We start from the raw sequence: 21,405 nt of genomic DNA, 5'->3' as shown, positions 1-21,405 counted from the left end.
GAAACCACCTAAACCGGGAACCACGGGCACAACAGGCTCAAATGATACTTCCGCTCAGGAACACAAGTCCAGCCTCGCCCTGCTTTGAGCGCCATCACCTTGTAAAGGCATCTCCCGCTTATTATTGTTGTTCTTTAGCCCAGAGGCTAGCAACCCTTCCCCCTCCTCAAAGGAGCGCGGCCTCGCCTCGGAAGGCTCTCTGATTCCTACAACAACTAGATTAACACGCAGAAGGGGAAATTGCCTCTCCAAATGAAGGAAGGGAAAGGAAAAAATAGCACAACACTCACCATGATGTTTTGCTTCCCATTTGCCCCGGGACACAGCTCGCCACCTGCGCTCGTCACAAGTCGAGTGGGTCACCAACTTCCGAACCCAATCTGGCAGATTGGGAACATCACCTGACGCCCATGCAATCGCTACAGAAGAATAAAAGATGGCACGGTCACGATATCAGCCTTCGCCACAAGCAAAACTGAGAAGATACAAAATGTGCCACTTACGTGCATAATTCCATTCTTCAGGGAATGGCGTAAGTTCCACAGGGATAATGTCAGCTCGGACTCGTACAAATCGACTCATCCACTCTCGATCTTCATCCTCCTCATCATCGATAACGAAGGGCGTGGTCGACCAGCATCGCGAGGTTAATAGGTCCTGATAATGAAAGGGACGGTACAACCTGATGAGATGACTGAGCATGAAGTCAAGCCCCGCCTTCTCCGTGAAAAGTCTCATCATCAACACTATCCGCCAAAATGACGAATGGATCTGTGCCAAAGTAAACTGATACTTCAAAGATAAATCTAGCACAACCCTATCAAGGGGGCGCAGCGTGAAGGGATACGTGTACACATTAAAAAATTCAGCGGCACGCCGTGTCGCCCTCATCCAGAGAAAGTATCTGCAACACTAATTTCTCCCCCCAGCCACAGTCTTTTCTTACTAAACCAAGGTGTTCTTCCTTTACCGAAGAAGCAATCTTCGAGGTACGCTCTCGTTGGTCCTGTATATAGGAGGCGGAATTCCCCCCCCTATGCCGAACAGACCCTGACGTTGTATTCATGGAGGTGGAAAAATTAAAGAACCAGAGCGGGAATTTATGCAAGTACGTTAGTACTGAAGTAGCTGAACGTTCAACCCAGAAAAGGAAAGGTAACCGCTTAAAATAATGGGATCTCCAAAAGGGGCACAAACGACCCTATATATGGAAAAGGCGGCGGCGACCCGCCTGCCTAAAAAATGCTAACGACATTATTATCAGTCCCGAGGTGATACTCGACTTTGAGGATCTCCGTCAAAAGAAGTTAGGCTACAGGTAGCTGATAACATTACCTCCAATCCCGAGTTGGTACCCGACTTCAAGGATCTCCGTCAAAAGAAGTTAGGCTCCAGGTAGCCTACAACATTATCACCAATCCCAAGGTGGTACCCGACTTTGAGGATCTCCGTCAAAAGAAGTTAGGCTCCACATAGCCAACAACATTATCGCTAATCCCGAGGTGGTACCTGACCTTGAGGATCTTCGTCAAAGAGAAGTTAGGCTCCAGGTAGCCGATAACGTTATCGCCAATCCCGAGATGGTTCCCGACCTCCAAGATCTTCGTCAAAGAGAAGTTAGGCTCCAGGAAGCCGTCATCTCCAATCCCGAGGTGGTACCCGACCTCGAGGATCCCCACCAAGAAGAAGTTGGGCTCCGATAAGCCAACGACATCGTTACAAGTCCCGAGGTGGTACCCGACCTCGAGGACCCCCGTCAAAAGGGAGTCAGGCTCCAAAGAAATAAGCATTTGAACTCCACCCATATGGGCTAGATCACGGGATACCATCTATGTTCGGGTAAAAACCTCATTTGTGTTCTACCTACAACACCTTAGGGCTATTTGCGCTAAGTTCAAAATAGGTTTTCGGGTGGCTCGGGTTCGAAAACCCCACTCGGGGACTGCCCTCGAGAGCTTAAAGGCAGAACCGATTCTGGGGTTCCCGAGTGAATTTCCCTTGAAGAGTATTGCAAGGTCTAAAGACTGTTCTTGGAAGCCTGAATGTTCGAAGTATTATCCTTATCCAGCCCGAAGTAGGGGTTCTGACGACCTGAGTCTATCGGTATAATCCGGGTTTGGTCCGAAGAAAGGCAAACGGTTCCGCGGGGAGCCGTACAAAACAATCAAAGGTCAGAGAAATACACTCCCACTTGGGCTCGATATTGACAACGACCGCTAGAATCATGAATTCAAGGTTTTCGTAAGCACAAATAAAAGGAAAAGCAGCAAGCATCAAAGACAGAATTGAGGAAATATCTTGTATTCATGAACATTCAATTACAACAGCCCATGAGGGGTCCTTACATATGATTACAAAAGCGCACGAGGGGTCCTTACACAGAAACAAAGAAGTGAAAAGGCATACGTATAGCAGAAGCCTAGATCCTAGCCTATTCTCCAGTGAGCATCCTCGGCAGCAGTATACTCAAGCACCGCTTCCTCAACGGTCTCATCCCGATCCCCCAAAGTAGCACATCAAAGGAGAAGATGAAGAAGAGGAAAGTGGGAGGAGCAGAAAGGGATGAAAAAATGCCATAGCCCGGTAGAAGGCTCGGCGGGCGTCGGCCTTGCTTACACGGCTACTTTAAGTCCACTTCTTGGGACGTCGTGCCGTGCAAGCTACCGGCCAAAGATACCACTCCACCCTAAGGAAATGAAAGAGGGTGTAGTGCACCAGGCCGGGGTAGAAGGGTGAGCAGCGGTGTATAGTCCGACTACTCTCGTGAGCAACAATGTATAGTCCAAGCGCATTCCCAAGATGGGAGAGATTGGCCTCCCTGCCTCACAATCTCGAGCCAACGACAGCAACAACAACGACAAGTCAGTGCAGTTTCGCTCACCAAGAGAAAGCCTTATGAAAGAGCCGCGGCATGACTGATGAAAACACCGCCATATGGCCCTAAGACCACAGGGCTTAAACATGAAAAATAGCAGTGGAGGAGGATGATGAGAAGAAAGGGATGAATAGATGTAGAAAGGCACTTGGATAAAAAGACAGTATCGGAAGGCCCCCATTTATAGTGGGTGATAATTTGACCAGCAACGCCTTTAATGCCTTCGAAAGATGGATCGGCAGGCGCAATCAATGCTTTATTGAAAATCGAGTCAACGGCGGCACTGTCGCTCTGAAGAATGGGAATCGGCAGCGCATTATATGGCACTGAAAAGACAAGTCCATGGGGCGCCCCGGTTATCGCTAAAGCTTACATCATAGGTTGATATCATCGGTACGATGATATCACGGGAAATCCGAAGAGCCAGATGTCAAAATAGTTTCTTGTCGCTCCCCTCTAAGAAATGCGGGGACTATCTATATATGGCAAAATCGGAGGGTCCAATATCTCATCATTAAAGCGCTAAGGAAAGTTCCCAAGGCATGCGCCTATAGTAGCAATGATCACGGTAGTGGTAGAAACGGGAAGTTCCCAAGGCACGCGCCTAGGGCTGACAGAGTCTGCTGATCCACTCCGAATCTGAGTCAGGATGTCATTCAGCTGTCCCATCTCCATATCTTTGTACTTAATGCATTTTGTATCATGTTGGGATTCCCCTTTTATATAAAGGGGATCCTTGTCATTTTGTAAACCTCTGTTGCTTCAGTTGCTCCACTCAATATACAAAGAACATTTATTATCTTCATACTTGTTCATCATTTATTGCTTATCATTGGACATAAAGAGCCATCATTATTTTTGTTATAACTGTTAGTCACGCCCCGATCGCCACCGATAGCTCACTATCGGGCGACGGAACCGACCTCGAGGTCTCCGTATCGACAAGCTAGAAGCCCCGATTGCTAGCCTCTCGATTTGATTATTGCCTTATCTTCAGCTCTCATTTCGTCTCTAAACTTCATACACATTGCATCATCTACTTAACAACTAGCATAGAAATAGATCACGTATTTTTAGAGTCCCATCAACAAATTTAATTATTATTACCATTTTCACGGTAAACAGATGTAAATCATGAAATTAGGTGATAAAATCATTATAAGATAATTTGTGAGGTAATTAATGAGTATTATATAATAAAAATGAAGGAATAAATTGATTTAAAGCCTTTAAAATTATAGAAAATTATGAAAAATGCTTGTATATGTTTATAAATCAGGTGATGGTGTATATGCATTAATGGTGAAAAGTGCTTGTATGTATATGTTTATATATATATATATATATATATATATATATATATATATATATATATATATATATATATATATATATAAAAGACATGAGGAAAAAATTGGGTATCAACTGCTGCCCCTCTTTACCCGGGAAGGATGAAAGAGTTGTCGGGTAAAAAAATGATGACCGATTTTGACCGAATGGAGTGATTTGAAAAATAGGCTGCACTCTAGTTTCTGAGATGCCTACATATCCCTGGTTTTACAGGAATTAGGCCGTGTGTAGTTCTGGATCCAACGGTTAACGAAACCGATGGAATTTTTATAAGAACGATCGTGTGTTTCAGCAGGGTTCTTTTAAGTAGGATAGTATCGGATGAATTTATGCGAAGTCACGAATGTCAATTTGAGATGTTTTGGATGTATCATAGGGTAGATGTCTGAACGGTCATAGGGTAAAAGCGAGTAATTGATGGGAGTCGGTTACGTTTGAAATAATGGCAGGGTGTGAATGGTATGAGCGGAAATCGGAGCGAAAGTTGCTCCTGTTTGAAGAACGGTTACCTCCTGAATTACCTGCAAAACTTAAAAACGATGCATGAAAAATATACATGGGTTAAAACATGATGAAAATTCCCTTTGGAACATGAAGATTGCCTTCGGACAGTGAGGATGATGTCCTTAGATCATGACGTTCTGGGCCATGAATCTTGAGATAAGGGATTCACATGCCATGAAATGATTTTCTCGGGCCATGAGAATGGTGCCTCTAAACCATCACACTTTGAATAATGATGTGCAATATTGAGAGATCCTTAGGCCAAGAAATGGTATATTCAAGCTATGAGGATGATGCCTTCGGACTATGGCGCCTTCGGATAGACGACGATGTTTTAGCCCATGAAATGTAGAGACATGATGATGGATCACATAGGCAGAACAAGAGAGAGCTTAGTCTTGCATAGGATCTGGATATAGCTTAGCCCCGAGAAAGGCAAAATAGTGCTAGGTTTCAGGTAGTGTAACATTCGGCATTAGACAAGGAAAGGCAGAGCTTAGCCTTATGCAGTTGGGGAGGCAGAGCTTAGCCTCATACAAGGAGAGGAGACAATGCTTAGTCTCATACAGTGGAAGGCAGTGCTTAGCCGTATACAATTAGGGAGGCAGGGCATAGCCTCATGTAAGAAAAGGAGACAATGCTTAGTCTCATGCACGGGAAGGCAATGCTGAGCCTTATGCAATTGAGGAGGTAGGGCTTAACCTCATGCAAGAAGAGGAGACAATGATTAGTCTCATGCAGTGGAAGGCAGTGCTTGGCCGTATGCAATTAGGGAGGCAGGGCTTAGCCTCGTGCAAGAAGAGGAGACAATGCTTAGTCTCATGCAACGGAAGGCAAATCATAGCCTTATGCAATTAGGGAGGCAGGGCTTAGCCTCATGCAAGAAGAGGAGACAATGCTTAGTCTCAATGCAAGGAAAGGCAATGCTTAGTCTTATGCAATTAGGGAGGCAGGTCTTAGCCTCATGCAAGAAGAGTAGACAATGCTTAGTCTTATGCAATGGAAGGCAGTGCTTAGCCATATACAACTAGGGAGGCAGGGCTTAGCCTCATGCAAGAAAAGGAGACAATGCTTAGTCTCATGCAACGGAAGGCAGTGCTTAGCCTTATGCAATTAGGGAGGCAAGGCTTAGCCTCATGCAAGAAGAGGAGACAATGCTTAGTCTCAATGCAAGGAAAGGCAGTGATTAGCCTTATGCATTTAGGGAGGCAAGGCTTAGCCTTATGCGAGAAGAGGATATAATGCTTAGTCTCATGCAACGGAAGGCAGTGCTTAGCCTTATGCAATTAGGGAGGCAGGGCTTAGCCTCATGCAAGAAGAGGAGACAATGCTTAGTCTTAATGCAAGGAAAGGCAGTGCTTAGCCTTATGGAATTAGGGAGGAAGGGCTTAGCCTCATGCAAGAAGATGAGATAATGCTTAGTCTCAATGCAAGGAAAGGCAGTGCTTAGCCTTATGCAATTAGGGAGGCAGGGCTTAGCCTCATGCAAGAAAAGGAAATAATTCCTAGTCTCAGGCAATTAAAGGCAGTGCTTAGCCTTATGCATTTAGGGAGACAGGGCTTGGCCTCATACATGAAAAGGGAGACAATGCTTAGTCTCATGCGGTGAACAGATAATAAGTAGTAGCAGAGTATTTTCTTATCTGGAGACATGTTTGCGCTTGGCAGCCTTGTCATTATGAAGATAGTGATTTTGATGTATGTATACTTGCAAATATTCTTCTTCTGTTCATTGTGCCTGCATCCAAAGAAAGATCGTGAGTTTTGCAGGGGAGATTGGTTCGTGTCTTCGTCTGCTTGCTTTACTTTGCCTTGCTCCATAGGTCCTGTTTGAGTTGTCCTGGGTAACATCTGTCTACCATAGAGATAAAGTTTCCGAAAAATATGCATGCATTTGATAAAATAGAGTTATTTCGAAAACATAGTGGTATGTAATATCAAGTAAATAAGATGATCTAATGACTGCGACACTTTTAGAGACATTGCGACTTCTTTACATTAGAATTTTGAGGGTCCTCCTCAAAATTCTGCCCCAGTTTAGTAAGTGATTCATCTGTCGTTCTGCATGTGACGAAGTTTACTAGGTTTGCTCTGGAATTTTGAGGGTCCTCCTTAAAATTCTACACCAGTTACTTAGCCAATTCTTTGATTGTCTTGCATATGATGACATCGGCTGGACTTGCTCCAAAATTTGAGGGTCCTCCTCAAAATTCTGCCCCAGTTTCTGGTTGTGGGGAAAATGAAAATTTACTGAGATGTGATTGAACCCACAGGGCTGCCTACGTATCCCCTCTTAAACGGGAATCAGGTCAAGCGTAGTTCAGTTATATTAGTTGAAGAAATGTAAACAATCTAATCATAGTATCTCTTGACTGCGTCTGAATTGATAGGCTTCGGCCAAATTTATCTGTCTATTTCTTCAATTATGAGTGCTCCTCCTGTTAGTACTCGATGAACCATGTAGAGCCCTTGCCAATTGGGTGAAAATTTTCCTTTGGCTTCATCTTGATGTGGGAGATTTGTTTCAACACCAGCTGCCCCGGTGTGAACTGTCTGGGTTTGACTCTTTTGTTGAAAGCTCTAGACATTGTGTTCTGATAAAGTTGACCATGACATATTGCACTCATTCTTTTTCCGTCGATAAGAGCTAACTGTTCGTAGTGAATCCGTATCCATTCTTCATCCCTGAGTTCTGCTTCTTGTATAATTCTCAAAGAAGGAATTTTGACTTCGGCGAGAATGACAGCTTAAGTACCGTAGACCAACATGTAAGGAGTTGCTCCGGTTGATGTGCGGACTATGGTACGATATCCCAATAAGGCAAACGGTAATTTCTCGTGCCGTTGTTTGTAATTAAGCTTGTGAGCCACTATGGATGTGTTAAACCAGTCACGTCATCGTAAGACCATGCATATATGTCTTCATACTCTTTCAAGAACTGAATGTACTCTACTGTCTCTGATGGTGATAGGTGAATACTTATACGAGTTTCTTTGACTGTTTCGGATTCTCCTAGATTGACTATCTCGGTTTCGTCCAAATTTGACTTAGGCTTATTCTCAAAATTTTCCATCTCTCTAACAATTTCCTCAGGGAGTTTCTTCGTCTTCTTCTTGTTCTTGTTCTTGTTCTTGTTCTTGTTCTTGTTCTTGTTCTTCTTCTTCTTCTTCTTCTTCTTCTTCTTCTTCTTCTTCTTCTTCTTCTTCTTCTTCTTCTTCTTCTTCTATTTCCTCTGAATCACTATCCTTATGTTGCGTTGTCTCATTACATGTCACATTCGTCGGTTCATCAGGATAAGTAATAATAGTGCTATAGAGAAAAAATGTAAAAGAATAATAAATACTAAAATAGCAATGCATTAAATAAATCTTGAGAACATTAAAACAAGCACGGCTCGATAACTCGAGCAATTATTTCAAAATAAAATGCTTCTTAAAACAAAATATTGGAAATATCTTAAATGCTTAAAATGGCTTTTAAAAATAGATCATGCTAATTGCCAGGCTACCCAGGAACTTGACGGGCCCGGGATGGTGCAGCAGTCCAATTCTTGAGAATAGCTCCCTTCTCTATGGTCTGAATGGTGAGGTCTTCTTCCTCCTCCTCCTCAACTATTGCATTGCAGTCCATCTATTCAACATCCAGAAATAGATCCCTTAGGCCAGCTAAAGCCTTATCTTCTTTAGATCCCCATATACGTCAGTCTGTTGAAATGTCTGATGCAGATGCTGTATTGGCTTTCCAAGAGGGTAATAGGGGCCACGCCATGGCGGCGACCAATCATCGTACTCCTACCAGGTGTACTGATACCCAAGTCCAAAGGTGGCACCGTGATGGAGATTCTTACCAAGACCTTTATCGGGTTCATACCTTGTCCATAAAAGTATGGTTTCGATCTTATTACTCCACCACTTGACTTTCTCTATTGCATTGACACGCTCGATGCGATGGTACGTTTCTCCACCCAACTTCCTTCTATTCTCGACAAATGGAACAGTTTGATTGGTGTTGATGCGACTACTTCCGTCTCCATGAATGATTACCTCCTGACGGTTCCATTCAAACTTCATGGCCTGGTGTAGCATAAAAGCTACAGCTCCAGCAGCATGTATCCAAGGTCGTCCCAACAAAAGATTGTACGTAGCAGATATGTCCAATACTTTAAACTCAACATCAAACCAAGTCAGGCCCATCTGTAAACAAAGGTTGATTTCTCCAATTGTGGACCTTTGAGCCCATCAAATGCTTTCAGATTCATACTTCCTGCTCGTATCCTATGGAAATCTTTACCCAACCTTTTCAAAGTGGTCAAAAGAAAAATGTTGAGGCTCGAACCCCATCTATTAGGACTCTGGCGATGAATTTGTCCTCGAACTGTACTGTGATGTGTAGTGCCCTGTTGTGACTTAGTCCTTCAGGTGGTAGTTCGTCTTCATGAAAGGTGATCTTGTGGCTCTCCAATACTTGTCCTACCATGTTGGACATCTCTCCACTGGTGATGTTGTTGGGCACGTAAGCTTCATTTAATACTTTCATTAACGCATTCCTATGCATCTCAGAATTCTGTAGTAGTGACAAAATGGAAATCTGAGCTGGGGTTTTGTTCAAATGGTCCACTATAGAGTACTCCCTTGCTTTCACCTTTCTCCAAAGATCATCTAGGCTGGTTTCAATGATAGTTTCTTTTGGGGGCAGCTTCTTTACTTGTTCCTCCCAAATGCTCAGGTGTGTAAACCCTACCGATCCTGGTGTGCCTTATGCGGCACCAGTTTCTTCCATTTTCCCTTTTCCTTTCCTTCTCGCCTCTGCAGCATAGTCTCATGGTATAGCATTGGAATTAAAGGATGGTGTGGGTTCTACCATCACAGTGAAGGGTGTGGTCACTTCCACCTCAAACGGAGCTGGTGCGACCGAGGGCATTGTTGTTTTAACCTTAAACGGAATTGGCGTGTCTATTTCAACCTCAATTGATGAATGAATTTTCACTATAGTAGGTGTGAGAGTGACTAGAGGTATTGTGGTTTCATCCCCTTTTCGAATGAGTCCAATTGATCCTTCCGGATCCCATTCTTCATCAGTTTCTATCACATTTACCCCCTCGCCCCTGTGATCCGAGAGAGGATTTTTGCGGACATTAGGTGCGGCTTCTTTCGCTTGTATAACCTTGGTGTCAATCAACGTCTGGATCTTATCCTTCAAAGTGCGACATTCATCAATAGTGTGTCCCTTCATGCTCGAGTGATAGGCACATGTCTTGTTCGGATGAACCCACTAAGAAGAGTTTTCCATAGCAACAGCGGGAATAAGGGTGACATAAGCGGTAACCTTCAGTCTTTCATAAAGTTGATTGAGGGGTTCTTCTATAAGAGTGTATTGTCTGGGTGGTCTACGGTCAAAATTTGGTCTGGGTTTCTGGTAGTTTTGGCGGGCTGGTGGTGGTGTCTGGTAATATGCAGGTTGTCTGTTCTAAGTATGGAAGGTGGCGGCGGGGGGTTAGTGTCTAGGAGGTGAAAGATGATATGTGGATGGTGGTCTTTGGTATGTGAGGGGAGATTTCGGACCCTGGGCTACCATTACTGCACCAACCTCTTTCTTCTTAGAGATACCTCCTGACTGCAAGGCTTTGTTTGTAGCTTGGAGTGCCTCAAAGTTTGTCACCATTCCGCTTTTAATTCCCTCTTCTATTGTTTTTCCTGATTTGATGATGTCAGAGAACTTATGGTTTTCAATAACCATCAACCTTTCATAGTATTGTGGATATTGAGCTCTGACGAAGAACTTATTCATCAGCTCTTCTTACAATGCCGGCCTTACTTTCGCAGCTTCCGATCTCCACCGATTTGCATACTCGCGGAAAGTCTCCATTGGCATCTTCTTAGGATTCTGGATATAGAAGACATCTGGCGCATTCTCTGTATTAAACCTGAACCTATCCATGAAATCTGATGCCATGTTTACACAACTAACCCTTTTCTTTGGATATTGGCCGATGTACCAAAATAAGGCATCTCCAATGAGGCTCCTTATGAACAATTTCATGCGAATCCTTTCATCCTTTCCAACTCCTACGAGCTTGTCACAATATGTCCTTAGATGCGCCTTTGGGTCACCTATTCTGTCAAACATCTCAAACTTAGGAGGTTTGTAACCCTCTGGTAGTTCTACGTCCGGCTGAATGCACAGATCCTCGTAGTTCAATCCTCCAATGCCTTTACCCCGTTCGGCACCTTGGACTCGACTTGTGTGCTTCATTAGTTCCTCTACCATATTCTTGATGAGCGGGTCCTTCTCGGCGGATTCAGGTATGTATGGGTTTGTTGTGGAGTGTGGGGTAAGGTTTTCACATATACGGGGTTGCTTTGATGGACTCCAGGTATTTAGGTGTAGTGGTGGTCGTTGGTTGAATTCTGAGGGTCGGGAATAGGTTGTGGTGCGTTCTGAGGAGTATGATAGGTAGTGGTTTTTGTGGATATTGGGTTGGTTAATGATGATGTTGTGGAGGAGTTGGTACTGGTGGAGGATTGGGTTTTTGAGGCGGCGTGACATAATGGTGAGGTGCAGGAGGATTTTGTGGATGCTGGTTCGGTGTGTTTTGGGAGGTTCTGGGTTTTTGGTGTTTTGTTGGTTGACATCGGGGACGTTCAAGGTGAGGGAGAGGTTTGCCAAGTTCCTGACCTGCTCAAGTTCCCCTTGTAACTCTAGTATCTTTTGCTCTAGTCGCAAAACCAAGTCATTTGGTGCTGGAGTGCTTCAACCATCTGAAGTTTCACCATTGTCTTCATGTGTGGCATTGTCTTTCCTGATATTGCTTGTATCACCCATTTTGGCCTTTCCTTTGCTCTTAGGATTGTTTGGAGGAGGAGGAGGTGGAGGACCTCTTGATCTGGTATGATATGCTGATGATTCCAGTATGCACGAACCAACCTTAGGGGATGGGAATAAACAAATCAAGAAAAGAAGAAAACAAAAAGGTAAACAAGTTAGCGAGGAGTAAAGGTTGTTTGCAGTATTTAAACACATATTGCGGAATTATAAATTCGCATCCTAACTTGGGGACCTCATTGTGTCCGAGGTAGGCCTAAGCGACATATAGATTTGGAGAAAATTGATGCCAATAACTGTGTCATTACATTAATGTGAAAAATAAACCGAATCTCTACTAAAATGACAATAATGATAAAGAGTCACTAATGGCATGTGCCTTATTACAACCTGTTTACCTTGAAAATTGTAATAACAATTAGATTTGATTTTGTGGTTCTAAAATATATGTGATCTATTTTATGCTATTTGTTAAGCAGTAGATTCTAAGTGACGAGGTTAGAAAAGAAGATAAGAAATTGAAGATAGCTTTAGAAACCAAACCAAACGGTTGAAAATCGGGGCCTCGAGCTAGCGTGTGCGGGGCCTCGATGTCGAGTTAGATGTTCGTAAAGGGTCAGTCGATGAAGGATTACCAGCTATTAGGGCTGCGCTTGTGGCTCTCTATGACCAATAGCGAACAATAATTGAAGAACAATTGATGAAATATAATAAATATAAATAAAGAAATAAATGTAAATAATAGAGCCAAATAGGGAGTATGTTTGAGTAAGAGAGCAGAAAGAATGTTCTTGTATTGAATGAAGTATCTTGTGTGTTGTATGTTGTCTTTACAAAATGACAAGGGTCCCCTTTATAGATGAGGGGAATCTTAACGTGGTACAAAATGCATTTATTACAAGGAAATGTAGCTGGCATAGCTACCTAGCAGTCTGGTACTGACTGGTACAATTCTTATAGATGTTGTCAGTTTGGGCCACGTGCCTTGGGAACTTCCCGTTTATCCATGATGACCATCGACTTGTGCTGTCCCGAGGTCGGACATAAAGAACCTTCGAGGTTGAAAACCCCGAACTGTGCCCGCGGGCCACCAAGGCCTTGCAAGGTGAAGCTGCGGAAGGATGTAATGATAGTGAAATCGGGCTCTCCGATTTTAGCCATATACAGATAGTCCCCGCATTTCTTAGAGTGAACTGATAAGAATCGACTTTGACATCGATCTCCTCGAACTTCTCACGATGGCGTCAAGCTTACAACGCAAGATAGGCTACAACTGCTTCGGAGGAGACTCTCGAAGATATTACTCTGAAGACCGAAATGGGATCCTCGAGGAAACGGTTCTCGCAGATGTCGCTCCCGAGGGCATACCCTCGAAAGTAGATTCGGCTCTTTAGCTATTGTATTTTACTTCTTTATTTCTGTGTAAGGACCCCTTGTGGGCTTTTTTCCTATGTTTGAAAAAACCATGTGTGCGATTTTATCGATCGTCCTGAATGCTGGACCTGGACATAGGAATTCCTTTGGTTCTTGATTGGCTAATGTGATGTTCTTTGAAATTATTTATCATTCCTTGGACTAAGCCTGGATTGAGCCAATATGAACCTAGGTTTCCGGGCCCTCTGAGTTCAAGTTGAGTGAGAGCATGGTCTCGATTCTCTCTGGAATAAGGCATAGCCTTGTTAGGCCTCGCCGCTAGTCCTCGAGCAAGGGTTTGCTTGATCATCCGAAAATAAAGGGAACCCTTAGGCCTTTACAAATAGTCTCCGAGCGAGAGTTTGTTCGAACTCAGATGGTCTCCAACTGAGCAAAACTTGGCCTCGAGCTTGGAATGAAGATAGCCTTTAGGTGTTACAGATGATTCCTGAGCAAGGATGCATTCGAGCTTGAGTGGCCTTCAGGTTTAAAAGTAATCGAGAGAGCGTTCAAATTGAACTTAGAGATGAAGATATCCCTGCGAATTTATTGATAACCTTCAAGTGAGAACTGACTCGGACTTGGGTAGGACGGGGGCCAAAGGATCGGGTGAATGACCCGTACTTGTAATAGCAAAGATCCTCGAGATTGGGTACCATCTCGAGACTAGGCTTATGCGAATAACTCCTTAGAGCTTATAGTTATAGTAATAGAGGTCCTCGAGATCGGGCACCATCTCGAGGCTAGGCTAGCATGGGAATCCTTGATCCCTCGAACGTAATACAACAGCGTCATTTGTATGACATGGCCATGAAGTGGCCCGGATAGTCCCGCCGGTATCCTTCCCTGAAAGCGATAATGGCTAATTTAGAATTAATTGGCCATTAGAGCAGGAAGACAGTCATGGCTTGCTCTATATACGAGTTTGCTCTCCCCTTATTTGGGGGTTCCGCTACTTTGAGCAGCTATCCTTTTTTACAGAGTTCTCCTTTCTCACGTCAGCTCTTTCACCATTCTAATTCGAGGCTTTCGCCTAAGTTCTCATTTCCCTTTTCTTGCTTTGCCATAGTTATGGCTGCCACGCCCAAGCCCGTTCATCGAGAAGAGGGGAGTTCTGCCTCTGCTTCCCGCTCAGTCGATGGTACACTGCCGGCCCGGTAAGCCAACCTTGAGATGTCTCGTTTCGAGGAGGGACTTTACGTTAGAGAAACCTGCCAATGTTCAGGGCCATTGGGAGCATGCGCCGAGGTCCATTCCATTGATAGGAGAGGGACGTCTCAAGGCAGTAAGAAGAGACCGCGAATGGGGAGAAAAGGTGGTACTACTGGTACCTTCCCCGGAAGAGAACAACATGGTTCATGCAGAGGGGTTTTTGAACGTATACACGTACCCCTTTGCGTTGGGCCCTCTCGATAGAGTTGCGCTTGGTTTCTGTCGAAGATATTGGGCTACCCTGGCACAAGTTCACCCATTGTTCTGGAGGATAGTATTGATGATGAGGTTCTTTGCGGAGGGAGCTGGGCTTGAGTTCACCCTTAGCCATATCATCAGATTGTACCGGCCCTTTCATTACCGAGGCCTGATTTCTTTACGATGTCGATCCGCAAGGCCCTCTGTCGCCGATAATGAATAAGATGGAGACCGAGGATGGGTTAATCGATTTGTCCAAGTACGGACTGTCGATATTATCCTCATGGAGTTCCTGCCATTTCTTGAGAAATGGAATTTCATACGTAGGTGGTACACTTGTGCGTTTATCATTTTTGTTCATGGTAGAGGTAGACTCCGTAAAGATGTTTTCCTTCTCTTTTCTTCAGCAATCCCGTGGCTGCCACATGAGGTTCCGACTGGAAGACCGGACTCGGGAATTAGTGGTTTATTCGACTTATAATGAGCGTAAGTGGCGAGATCTGTCCACGGGTGGATGGGAGGCAAAACACCACGGTACGTGGCATGTAGTTTGTTTTCTTTGAAAAGAACTTTCTTTTATGTGTATTAACTCCATCACCAGAGGTACTGGAGAATTTTCCAAGACGAGACCGTGTCCCTTTGGGGAGGAGGAAGGATCGTTGGCTTCGGGGACGAGGAACGATACCAAGCGGAAGGAACCCTTGAAGGATGAGGGTGCTCATAGTGAGGCAAGACCTGCCCGGAGGCTCAAAGAAGATGTATCGGCCGAGCCTACAGCACCTGGGGCTTTCGTCCCCAAAAGAATGGTTCCCCCTCTGCCGCAGCCTCTGTTCCTGTCGAAGGTACTTCGAGGGGTACAGGGGTTCTGTCATTATCTTCATCTACTATCGAAGGTACTTCGAGAGATGTTCGAGGCCTGGGGCCACCTAAGCCGGGCAGGGTTTCGGGTGATCGTATTTCCATCGGGAGTGGTTCTACTAGGGTCGATGAGACCAGGACAGTATGCGCTCAACCTTTGTGGAAGCTCAGAGGCTCAGTCTTGTAGTGAGTTTTGATCAGCTGTTTTGGCTCTTCAGTTTTGCACCTTTTTATATTATTATATTTATTTTTATTTTTATTTTTATTTTTATTGTTATTTTTTTTATTGAGCTTCTTTTTCATACGCCATTGGTAAGCTCAAGTCCGAGCTGCTTCGCCGTGAATCTATGTTGAGGAGAGCCTTGGATGGGGAGAAATCCCTCAGGATTCTTTGTGATAAAAAGGGGAGATGAGTTGGTATACCTGTGGTACGAGGCAAATCAGAGTCTGAACAACGAAAGCCATCTTGAGAGACAGGTAACCTTTGCTCTGAGTCAATACAAGCTCCTTCTTCTATCCTTGGAGATTAATGTTTTGATGTTTCAGTTGCAGAGCAAGACAGAGGGTCTGGAGCGCCTTTTGGGCGAGGTTGGCCAAGCCAGGTATGAGTGTAAAGGTCTAAGGGCTCAGATAGGTGCCCATGTTGCAGCCATGAAGGATGCCTTGGCCAAGGTTTCTGCCCTCGAGGCGCAGCTGCGAAACACCTGTGGGAACAGCTCGGTTCAGACGAGAAGGATTGCAAGGCTTGAGTCCAACTTTTTTGAGATGAAGGACTAGGTCGTGGATGCCCGGGCTGAAGTTGAAGGGATTCGGGCTAGGGCCGATAAGAAAGTGGTCGTCTATTTGAAAGACGCCGCCGAAGCTCGGGCTAAGCTGAGAGGGGCTTCTGATCGAGAGAGCAAAAGCAATGAATATGCTCGGTGTAGATCTCGGAGAGGAACCCTTGAAGAGATTAACACTATGGGCTTCGATCTATCGTAAGAGATAGCACAAGCCAAGGCAGATGAATACGATGCCAAATTCCTCGTATCTGATGCCGAAGATAATGGAGAAGAGGCCGACGGGGCCGCAGTCCCCGAGGGGAAAATAGGCTTGGCTTTTCCTTTTTGATTCTTTGTACATTGTTCTCAGTGAACTTTGTAAATGTAGCTTTGCATTGTTTCATACGTGCGTATATGTAAAGAAACATTTCGGTTTTCTCTTTCGATGAATTTCTATTTGCTTGCGTATGTCTTTATTTTATCCATTTGTCGATGATTGGCCAGGTGAACTGGACTTCGAGTAATGACCCTCAGGTGTATAATTCAGCTCTGAGGCTCGTTTGGCTGGCCCGTAGGCTTTTGCGCATTTGGTCGGTACAACCTCTGATCTAAGCTGGCGACAAGGGCTATTATGCATTTAGGTCGATACGACCTTTAGTTTAAGCTGGCGGTAGTGGTTCTTACGCGTTAGGTAGGTACGACCTTTTAATTTAGGCTGGCGACAGTGGCTCTTACGTATTTGTCTTTAGGCGATTTTAGTTAACTATTTCAGGCTTTGTCTCCAATCGTATTTCGACTCGAGCTCATTGACCCTCAAGTTTTTGAATTTCAAGCCGGCCCTTAGGCTCTTACGCATTGGTTCGGTACAACCTCTAATATGGGCTGGAGGCATTAGCTCTTACGCATTGGGTCGGTACGGCCTCTAATATGGGCTGGCAGCATTGGCTCTTACGCATTGGGTCGGTACGACCTCTAATATGGGCTGGAGGCAATGGCTCTTACGCATTGGGTCGGTACGACATTTAATATAGGCTTTATTTTCCCTCGTTAAAGATTTTTTGAAGTTTTGTGTTCGCTCGACTCTTCGACGGGTCGATAAGAGCCTCGATTGCGAGCCGTTATGTAGCGAAGAATGAGCATCTCGGGAGGTTTCGCACGATGGGTGAATTGTTTCGAAGCCTATTATTTGGAGCTGGCATCATCGAAGCTCTTTTTCTTATGCCGAGGGTAGCCTGATTAACCGATTCTTTTCGAGGTAATTGAAGGCCTGTGATTTTATAGCGACGGTCGGGCGTTCCCGAGTCCCGTTAGTTTGGCTGCTGCAGCCTTGTGACCGTTGTCATTGTATTTGGCCGTAGACTTTCAGTCCCTGAGTGAAGTAGCTTCGGCGTCTATATCAAGGGCATGCCTTTTTAGGGGTCTTACAAGTTCGAATATATAGCCTTATCTTTAAGATCGGGTTTATGCCTTTTGTAAGGTCTTATAAATTTGAACATGCCTTATTTGAGGTCTTACAAATAGGTTACTTGGCACAAATATGATTCATGCCTGGCTTGAGGTCTTACAGATAGGTTACTTGGTACAAGTATAATTCATGCTAGCTCGAGGTCTTACAGATTTGGCATTGCCTTATGGAGGTTTTACACTGCTGATAGTGCCTCGTGGAGGTCTTACATTTTCTTATATTGCCACGTGGAGGGCTTTCGGGCTCGAGGTCACCCGCATGGGGTCTTATGGCCTCGGGTTCTTGATACCTCGATGGGGTGACCGCCGGCGACAGTCCCCGAGATGTCGAGGGTTTTTGGCGCTGGAGCCGTTCTTTTTATATTTTGATGTTGCTTTATTGAGGGCTTATGAACTCGAACTTTTCCGGCCCAGAGGTCTTACGTCTTCGTGTTTTTGATGTCAGTCCCCGAGTGGTCGGGACATTTTTGGCTCTAGATCCGTATTTGTAAAAAATACCGAACTTCTTTGAAACGCAAAATGCTTTGATGGAGTGGAAAGTATTGTTTGATTACTTGGTACAAGTATACACGTTTTTGGTGTCAAGGGCGCGGTTATTCTATACGGACAGGGTTTGTTCGACCGTTTGGCCCGGTACATCGTTTTCCTATCGAGACCCTTTTTGGCATATCTTGACTTCTCTGAGGAGGTGACCTCCCGGGGAGATGCCCCCCCAGTATTCGAGGTTGATTGAAGAGAAGCCTTGATACTTGTTGAGTCTTCCTTAGATAGCATATAGATGTTGCCCCGTTAAAAACCTTGTCGGTAAAAACCCTTCTGGGGTTAAAACCCGATCGGAGGAAAAGAGTGCAACGTGTGCCTTGAAACCTTAAGGTTAAGTAAGTAAAGGGAGGTCTAGAGAGAGAGACTCTGGCGATTTTACGTGCAATTAGAGAGAGAAAGCTTGCGCAGCCCTTCCATGGCCAATCCGGCCGGTGGCCAGCCACCTACTGTGGCTGGGCTACCTCCCCAACCAGCCCCCCAACATCACTCAACCCTCCACAACAACAAATAACACCCCACAACCCATGAATTATGCTAACGCTGTGAAGCCATCGTCGAACCCTACTACCATGCATGAACACAATGTAACAGTTGATCCTATACCTCTTCGACGTGCCCAATTATTTCAAGGACAACCAACTGTTTGCTCTACTGAGGATGAAGTTGAATGTATGAATGTCATAGAAGGATTGCAATATGAAGTCGTGTGCAAATTTTCTTATGGATGGCCTGAACTTAATGAGATACATTGCATTGGTCCTATTCAATGTGGCATTAAAGGTGAATGCAATATTGTATACTTACGTGATAGGCATGTGTTGATTAGGTTCACTTTATGGCAAGATTTTATTAATTTTTCATCGAAAGGTGTTTACTATGTCAAAGATAAGTATGGGGAGGAGTATCAGTTGAGAACACTGATTTATGATGCTAAATTCAAGGCAGGAGAAGAAAAACCTATGGTAATGGCTTGGATCTCATTCCCAAACCTATTACCTACTTATTTTGTTAAGGAATGCTTGTTTCCTTAGCCTCAGTTGTGGGCAAACCGTTGCACCTTGATCAGGCAACTGTGAATAAGACTAGACCTAGCTGTGCACGTGTGAAGGTGTTAGTTGATTTATTAGCTGATCTTCCTAAGAAGGTGAGGATGGATATAGTGAATGAAGCTTCTGGGGACATAAGAACTGAGTGGGTAAGCATCAACTATGATTACCTACCTAAGTACTGTAAGTAATGCAAATTACAAGGTCATGATATGATGGAATGTTGGAGAATTCATCCTGAACTTATGGCTAATAATAATGAGGAGAATCAGACAGTTTCTGATAGTGGAGTGCAGGGTAATAAAGAAAATGCTAAGAATAATGCTCCCTTGAAAATTCTTTCAAGTGGTAGAATTGTGGGCAATGTAGGTGCACAATGGAAAGAGGTGGGGGACAAACGTGTTCAAGGCAAAGGCAAACAGGTTGAAGAAGTAACCAAGACTGGGCAAGAAATTGTTCCAGGTGAGAAACAAAATATAGGTGTGCCTCGGCAGGTGCAAACAAATAATAAATTCGATGTTTTGGAGATTGATAACAGTGAAGATAATACAAATAATCAGCTGGCTTTGGTAGAGGAACAAACTGATCAAACTAATATGCCCAAGCCAAAGGATCATGGTAAGTTGAATCTTGCAGCAGCAAATTTTATTTCCAAGTACCCTGGGACTGATAAGGGAGGAAAAGAAGGAAAAAAGAAATTACATGTGACGCCAGCTGCTAGTTCTACTCCGGGAGTGACCAACAAACAAAGAAATAGAGAAGATACAGGAAGTAATAGAAAAAGGGAAGCTGATCAACAAAATAAAGAGTCTACAGCAGCATGGGTTTAAAGGACTTTTAAAGACAATGTTGTTGCAACAAACACATCAGTGCAAGAGGTACCTACTCAAGATACTAGAGTGGATGCAAATTTAGCTAACAATGTGGATAATGATAACATTGTGGACACAGAGTTTGAAATATTCCAAAGCAATGAAAAAGTTAAGTGGACTAGAGGTAGATTATGGGAAGATCAAACAGAAGAAGATGAAGAGGAGGGAGAGATCCCAGATGGAATACAAAGTGAGGAGGAAATTGGAGGGGATTCAGTGGAGGATGAGGATCAAACTGTAAATGGTAAAGCTAAGGGTACAGGAACTTCTGTAGATCAGAGCTTAAACAACAAGGAAATTCATGCCAATGATCAGCAAAACAGCAACAGGAATCAGAATAACAAGGAAGGTCATAAGTCTGAAGCATGTCTCAAGGAACAGGAAAATATCAAAGGGAATCAGCACAGGCATAAGGACATTTCTGCTGAATCAGTAGAAGTTCAAGAGGGGAACACTGATAATATTGATCCAGGAGGGACTGTACAAACTGCAGGTGTTAGTAATGTAAATGCCAATACTAAGGAGGCTGAAATAGCAAATGACAAGAAAAAACGAAAATTGCAGGAGTCAAATGGAATTACTGTTCTATTGAATTCTGCACAGCTGCAGACCAGTAACATGCAGAGTGACCAAGATGTTCTCCCCATTTCACAAGCTAATATTGTGGTGCCACAAAGGACTATGGAGGTAGAGGAGCAGCTAGGTCATGCAAAGAAAACAGGAAGGGACATGGATGAGGAATCATCTATCCAAAACATCCTCAATGTTGCCAAGCAAGGGGATCTTTCACCTAGGCATATTGAACAGGTCAAATCTGCAGCCAAAGGTAGAAGAAAACAAACAAAAGAGACTTCAAATGCAACAGTAGGAGGAGTTCAAACCAGGAGAACACTTTCCAAAAATCAAAATCACTAATGGATGCCATGATCTGGAATGTAAGGTCAATGAATACTATGCAAGCATTTGAGAGGTTGATCACAATGCACAGGCTACATCATTTTGAATTCATTCGAATTTTAGAGCCTATGAAACAATCTAATAAAGTGGAAAGATATAGGGCAAGAATAGGTATGGCTCAGGCTGTGGTGAATGTCTCAAATAAGATATGCGCATTTATTGATGAAGTGTTTGAGGTTACAATTCTTTATAACATGGTGGAACAATTGACTTTGAAGCTGTTTCATACTGAAACTCATGTAGAGATCATTCTCACATTGGTTTATGCCAAATGTGATGCATTTGAAAGGATAGAACTATGGGACACCCTGTATGCTATGGCTACTGATATGATATCTCCTTGGTTGGTGGGAGGTAATTTTTTTTACTGTTATCTGGGATGAGGAGTAAAAATTTGGTGGACTGCCTGTGCATATAAATGAGGTGGATGATTTCAGGCACTGCATCAACACCTGTAATCTTTCAGACTTCGGATTTAAGGGGAGCATATTTACTTGGTGGAATGGAAGATCAGAAGATGACTGCATATT

General features: G+C 44.0%; 1 protein-coding gene across 1 annotated transcript; it reads left to right on the top strand.

Annotated features, from left to right (window-relative positions):
- Window positions 19,292-20,833, top strand: LOC109226126 (uncharacterized protein DDB_G0290685-like). Its single transcript, XM_019390925.1, has 2 exons — window positions 19,292-19,817; window positions 19,917-20,833. The coding sequence occupies exons 1-2, from the start codon at window positions 19,292-19,294 to the stop codon at window positions 20,831-20,833; spliced, it is 1,443 nt and encodes a 480-aa protein (XP_019246470.1).

Source organism: Nicotiana attenuata, chromosome 5 (assembly GCF_001879085.1).
Source record: "Nicotiana attenuata strain UT chromosome 5, NIATTr2, whole genome shotgun sequence".
NCBI lineage: Eukaryota > Viridiplantae > Streptophyta > Magnoliopsida > Solanales > Solanaceae > Nicotiana > Nicotiana attenuata.
Note: the sequence above shows the minus strand (reverse complement) of the source record. Positions and strands in the feature narration are given on the sequence as shown.

What these genes read in the sequence shown, in the direction of transcription:
- LOC109226126 (XM_019390925.1), top strand. Translation starts at nt 19,292, where the DNA reads ATGGCTAATAATAATGAGGAGAATCAGACAGTTTCTGATAGTGGAGTG. An exon ending in AAATAGAGAAGATACAGGAA is followed by an intron (nt 19,818 to 19,916) that starts GTAATAGAAAAA and finishes CAAACACATCAG; the next exon opens with TGCAAGAGGTACCTACTCAA.